The 5744-nt window shown below is 51.5% G+C and overlaps 1 protein-coding gene across 2 annotated transcripts; it reads right to left on the bottom strand.

The window, feature by feature from the left end:
- Nucleotides 1-1577: 1577 nt before the first annotated feature.
- On the bottom strand, nucleotides 1578-5521 carry LOC102970094 (neutrophil gelatinase-associated lipocalin-like). 2 transcript variants are annotated; one of them, XM_007094459.3, is made up of 7 exons: nucleotides 5338-5521; nucleotides 4682-4818; nucleotides 3197-3276; nucleotides 2934-3053; nucleotides 2613-2714; nucleotides 1889-1919; nucleotides 1578-1766 (listed from the first exon to the last, which is right to left on the bottom strand). In XM_007094459.3, exons 1-6 carry the CDS (start codon nucleotides 5473-5475, stop codon nucleotides 1900-1902), a joined length of 597 nt encoding a protein of 198 aa, XP_007094521.1. In that variant the 5' UTR covers nucleotides 5476-5521; the 3' UTR covers nucleotides 1578-1766; nucleotides 1889-1899. The 2 variants fall into 2 exon arrangements, with proteins under 2 accessions (XP_007094521.1, XP_015398539.1); XM_015543053.2 differs by having other exon boundaries at nucleotides 1578-1716.
- Between the last annotated feature and the right edge of the window lie 223 nt (nucleotides 5522-5744).

The raw sequence follows: 5744 nt of genomic DNA, 5'->3' as shown, positions 1-5744 counted from the left end.
GCTGTTGGCTCTGGACCACCCTACCAATACCCCAAAACTTCAATACACATTATAGATTATCACACACATATTTCTGGATTTATAACTGACCTGAATACTCAAATTGGTGCTTTAAGCAATCCCCCTCTTTCCTTTAATGATTGGCAAAACTCCTGGACTTGAGAATTTTCATCAATTACACAGGACTTTTTTTTGACAATTATTTTTTCTATTCTAATTATGTTTTGCTGTTTCTCCCATGTCTTTGTCTGGTGACAAGACTCCATCACTACAATAACTTCAAGTCAACAGATGATCCTTTCTACTCAAGGAAGTTCATACTCATTGTCCACCTTGGATGCAGCTGCCTCTGCCTTCTGTAACTCTTCTATATATTCCCCAACTGATCAATATTGACTCATAGTTAGGGACATTTCTACACCTCTACTGAATAAGAAGTTACAGAAGATGAAACTTTCCATCTTCAACAACCTTAAAGATGTAAAGGTCAAAATGGTTTAGGGGTGTTATGTTGAGGGAGCAAAAGTCAAGCTGAAGGCAAAGTACAAGCTAGTATTACCCTCCCCCCACCCCAGGTGAGATGTGTGTGACATGCCTCAGGCACTCCTGGCTGCCCAAGAACAAAGGAAAGGAAAGAAAACAAATGGTTAACTGATAGAGATCCCAGTCATGCAGGACATGAGTCTCCATCAGTTTACAAGTATCTTAGTAAATTAGAAGAAAAAGGCAATCTTATCAATAGCCTAATCTCCAGAAACCTATAGATTCAGTTTCCTGGAGCCCCCACATCACCCCTCATAGTAATATGGGGAAGAAAGGCAAGAAGGAAATAGCAGGTAACATTAAATTTCCAGATACCTTGCAGCCCATTGACAAATAATTGAGGCTGGCAGAGAAGACTATTTCACAGGGAAATCCCTACTGTCTTAATGTTAATGTTTTGCTAGAGGGAAAAATATCTTAGCTTGACAATAGCTAGGCCTCCAGTATTCTGTAAATCTTCTTTAGCATATTAACATCTCTTAGAAAACTTCCCTTGACTACCTCTTCCATGGCTGTGGTGTATAACCAGTCACTCCTCACAGTCCCAATATAGCTCTTTCTGCCCATGGATCCTGTCCCTGTGCTTTAATAAAATCACATTTTTGCACCAAAGATGTCTTCAAGAATTCTTTCTTGGCCCTTGGCTTCAGAACCCCCCCTCCCCCATCACCCCAACACTTCATCACGGATGAAGTGGGGGTGCCAGCAACTCAGCCCCCAACCCTCTCCAGCTGCCTGGCTCTGGCTGGGCCTCTGCCATTGGACCATTCAGCTGGTGGCTGAATATGGGTGTGAGATGTGAGATGTGGCCCCTCAGTGTGCTAGGAAGCAGGGGCAAGTGAGGGCTGCTGCTGGTGTGGGGTTGGGCCTGGAGTTGGGAGCTAGAAGCGTTCAGTCAGACTGGACTCTGCTTCTATGGCCTTCATCCCTTTCTAGGGATCACAGTTTCTGGAAGTGATGCTAATAGGAGCCTGCCTTTTGCTCTTTTCCCTCTCAGATGGCCCAGAGGTCAAGGAACACACAATGGGGACCGGGGGACATATGTTTATTTAGCAACCAAGGAGGGGTTCTGTCAGCTGGGCAGCTGGGGAGCAGCTGGTGGGCTGTGCAGTGAGAAGGGTCCCCTGGTTCTCTCAGTGGTTTCCAGGCTGGTGGAAACATCTGGGCGGTACCCTGGGCAGACAGCAGTGGGAGGGGATGGGGTAGAGAGAGCCAAAGGGCACCTGAGAGGGAGTCAGGGGAATAGAAAGGGTAGCAGTGCTGGGCAGGTGGGACAAAGGCAGACCTGGGACCCCCCTCCAGCTGCACCATGGCTCCCATCAGCCCCCTCTGCAGCCATACTTACCGCACACTTGCTCATTTATCCATGCACTCATCTGTGGGGGACAGAGTGGTCAGCATGGGCAGAGATGTGTTTGTGGGATCCCTGACCTCTAGGGCCCCTGCACTGCCTCTGGGATGCCTTGGCCCTAGGTTGGCCCAGCTACAGAAGCTCTGGAGATCCCCTCACGGATGGTATAGCAGAATGATGGATGATGGTGCAGGGGACTGAGGAAGAGGCTTGAGGACAAGAAGACCTGGGTGACACCCATTCTCCAAAGGAGGCCGGTGTGGCCCAGCCACAGTTCTGATTGGGCACCAAGCCTTCTGCCTGTTTGCCTGCTGAGTCCTGACAGACCCTCAGCCTTGGGGAGGCACTTGCGCAGGCCAGGCTGCCTGAAGACAAGGGCACCTCCCAAGTCAGTAGTGAGCCAGCCCCAGGGCGAAAGGGAGGTGGCCCAGGAGAAACGAGCCTGGGCAAAGGGAGAGGTGACCAGGCAAGGAGACGGAGGAAACTTGGCCCCAGATGTGTAATTCTCATGTGGGCAGGCCTGAGCTATTGTGAAGGAGGAATATTTGGGAACCAGAACCCTGGGTGTGGCAGGGTCTTCCTGAACCTGAAGTGGCTCCTGGGGCTCCAGTAACTGTAGCAGGGACCTGGGTCCCTCCTCTATCCCCTTCCCTAGTGAGGCAACATCAGACCTGGCTAGTCCCCAAGTGCCCTTCCTCTCTTCCCAACTGGTGACTACCGATGGGGATAAGGAAGATGATGTGGTCTTCGGTGAGTCCCAGGGATTTGGCGAAACTGATGAAGACTTCCTTCAGCACAGAAGGCAGGTCCTTGTTCCTCCCTGTGGGCAAGATGGCTGGTTAGTGGCTGGCAAAAGTTCCATAAATATTGTTGAACATGTGAATGAAACCTCAGACCCCTTTCTCATGAGAGGTTCTGTGGAAAGACCCCTGCCCACCACCCAGGGACTCAGAGTAAAGGGGATGTGAGGACTGGATGTGATGGGCCTCTTTTCCCCCAGCATGAACAAGAGCCAGGTCTCAGAGGGGGTAAGACACACCATAGAGTGTAACCTTGATGTACTCCTGGTTGTTGAAAACTTTCTTGAAGTACAGTATGGCAAACTGGTTGTAGTTTGTGGTCACCACTCGGGTAGTGTAGTTCTGCGTTCCAGTGTAACCTGCATGGTGGATAGTGAGGGATCAGCATGCCCTGGCCAGGCAGAGGGAGCTATTGCTTCCTCCCTGGCCTCCACAGTTTGGTATCTGCATGGAGGGGCAGGGAGGTCTGGGGCCTTGGAGATGCACCCCACTCAGGACTCACGCTCAATATTGCTCAGGTTGAATTGGCCTAGATGCAAATTTGGGATGAAAATTTTGGTCCAGTGGTCACAGTTCTGGTCCCTGTGCAAAAAACAGATGGGTGGGTAAGAAGGTGACAGCCCACCATGCCACAGCAGGAGACTCGCACCCCACCCCTGGTATGGGCCTGGCTCTTTCCCAGTGAGCCTATCCCTGCCTGTCCCTGCCAACTCTGCCCTGAGTCACCTGACCTGCTCAGACTCTCCCTCCAGCACCTGTTGTCCTTCCTTCTTCTGGGCTGTTTCCCCTTGGTCACCTTCCCTCTATACTGTCTTCCCCCACATGTGGCATTTGTCCCTTATTCTTTTTTTTTTTTTTTAACTTTTTCTAGATGTTCATTTTAGAGAAAGAGAGAGACAGAGCAAGAGTGGAGGAGGGGCAGAAAGAGAGGGAGACACAGAATCCAAAGCAGGCTCCAGGCTCTGAGCTGTCAGCACAGAACCCTATGCAGGGCTCAAACCGACAAACCGTGAGATCATGACCAGAGACAAAGTTGGACACTTAATCAACTGAACCACCCAGGTGCACCTGTCCCCTATTCTAATCTTGTAGGCTCCTGCTGTAACCTCTCCTGGGGGAATTACCACTGAGGCTGTAATCTGCTGGATGCCAAAGACTCCCTTAGTTGTTGGGCCAACCCTGACCTCTCACCTGTGTCCCATCTGGTCCCATAGCACCCGAGGCCTGATCTCCCCACACCTGTGTTTCTTTCTTCTGCTCTTTCCATGACAGATGCAAGAGCCCCACCCAAGTAGAGGGCCAGAAAGTGAGAGGAGCTGGATAATCCTTGGCTCCTTTCTCTAGGTCCTAATCTGCCCCCACTCTGGTACTCTGGTCATCTCCCACCTATGACTTGATCAGCCTCCTGGGCTGCACATCATCATTCCTCTTCCTGCTGCAGCCACACCCACTCCTCACCAGTACCCGAGGCCCCCCGACACTGTGGTCACCGCCCCTCTCCAGACCACTCATCAGCTCCTGCTCAGGACAGCCATGAGATGTCTTGCTGTTTCTTGAAGAAGTGGTTCTCTCTGCGTCAGTCCACCAGCCCTGTCATGAAGGTCCCAAACCTCCTTCTGACGCAGGTTGTTTTCTCAAGGCCTGATCCACAGATCACCTCCCTGGAAGCCCTTGACAAAGCCCTAGATAGGATCCCAGGCTGGATCGAGCAACCCTCCTCCCATTCTAGGATACCCCGAGTTCTCTTTGTCTTGTCACTGATGACCACCTTTGTTCCATCCCCATTACTGTTCTGTGTCTGTGCTGAAGTGACCAAGAAATGTTGATCTAGTGAATGAAAGAAGAAATAAATACACGGATCCAGCATAGGATGAATGATCATCTTCCAGCTTTAGTCACCCCTTGGCTATGTCTTCAGTATGCCTCTTGGACTCCCAGGGCAGCCCTCTAGGCCCCACATGTTCCCCTAGTAGGTGGTATCTCTCACCAGACCACGGTAGAGGTGACATTGTAGCTGTTGTCTTCGTTCAGCACGTAGGTGGCAGTATACATCTTCAACTGGCTGTGTTTTTCTTTATTAAATTCGTTCCCTGCCAATCCTAAGACGTACCATTTCCCCTGGAACTACAATGGGAACTGATGATAGGCAGAGCAAGAAGATGCCCCAAGGGGGCCTCCTGCTCCATCCCTGCAGGCAACTCTAGGCAGCCTACCATGAACAAGATGTCCCTCACCTGGGCTGGAGGAACCCAGACTGGCCAACAGGCTGCTCTGATAAAGCCAGGAGAAGCTGGAGCCCATCAGGACAGGCTGGAGCCCTGAGTGTGTCAGGGACAGGGTGACACTTGGCAAGTGGCCAGCTGGCAACCATGAGTCTCAGTTTTCTCATCATGTAGAAGGCCTGAAAATGTTCCCACCTTGCATGGACTGGTGGGGATTATGGAAGAGAGTGTGACCTAGTGTAGTTCAGTTCAGCTGACCCTCTTGGCAGCAAGGTTGCATATGGATGGGGGCATGAAGTATTCCTACCATGAGGGAACCCAAGGGCAGACTGAGCTAAAGCCTGAGCCCATACTGCCTCTCCTCTCCTCTGTTCACACTCTTTCCAGGGCCTGCCTGCAGCTGCCCCTCCAGGTCACTTACCTTCTCATTCTGGAAGTCAGACTGCAGAGGGACCCTGAGTAGAGGTGGGGCTGGGATAGGGTTTGGGGTGGAGTCCTGAGCTTGGGTCTGCAGGGCCCCCAGCAGGGCAAGGCCCAGCCACAAGAGACCTAGGGCCATGACTTCAGGGCCAAAGAAGCAGGCAACATTCCAGACGTTACCTGAAAGGGGATGAGTGAGGAGCCTTCTGGGGGGATGCTATTTATGGTCTCTGTGTCCAATGGCTCACCCAGGGTGGAGCAACTTATCCTTTGCCAAATCTTGGAAGGGTGAGGCAATTGCCAGCAACTCATGCTGAGGATCATGGCAAGCTCTCTGCCCTTTCCCTCAGGTCAGGATTATGCAAGATGAGGGGCAGGAAGGTCCAGGAGGCTGGAGGATGCATTCCC

This window comes from Panthera tigris, chromosome D4 (genome assembly GCF_018350195.1).
Source record: "Panthera tigris isolate Pti1 chromosome D4, P.tigris_Pti1_mat1.1, whole genome shotgun sequence".
Taxonomy (NCBI): Eukaryota; Metazoa; Chordata; class Mammalia; order Carnivora; family Felidae; genus Panthera; species Panthera tigris.
Note: the sequence above shows the minus strand (reverse complement) of the source record. Positions and strands in the feature narration are given on the sequence as shown.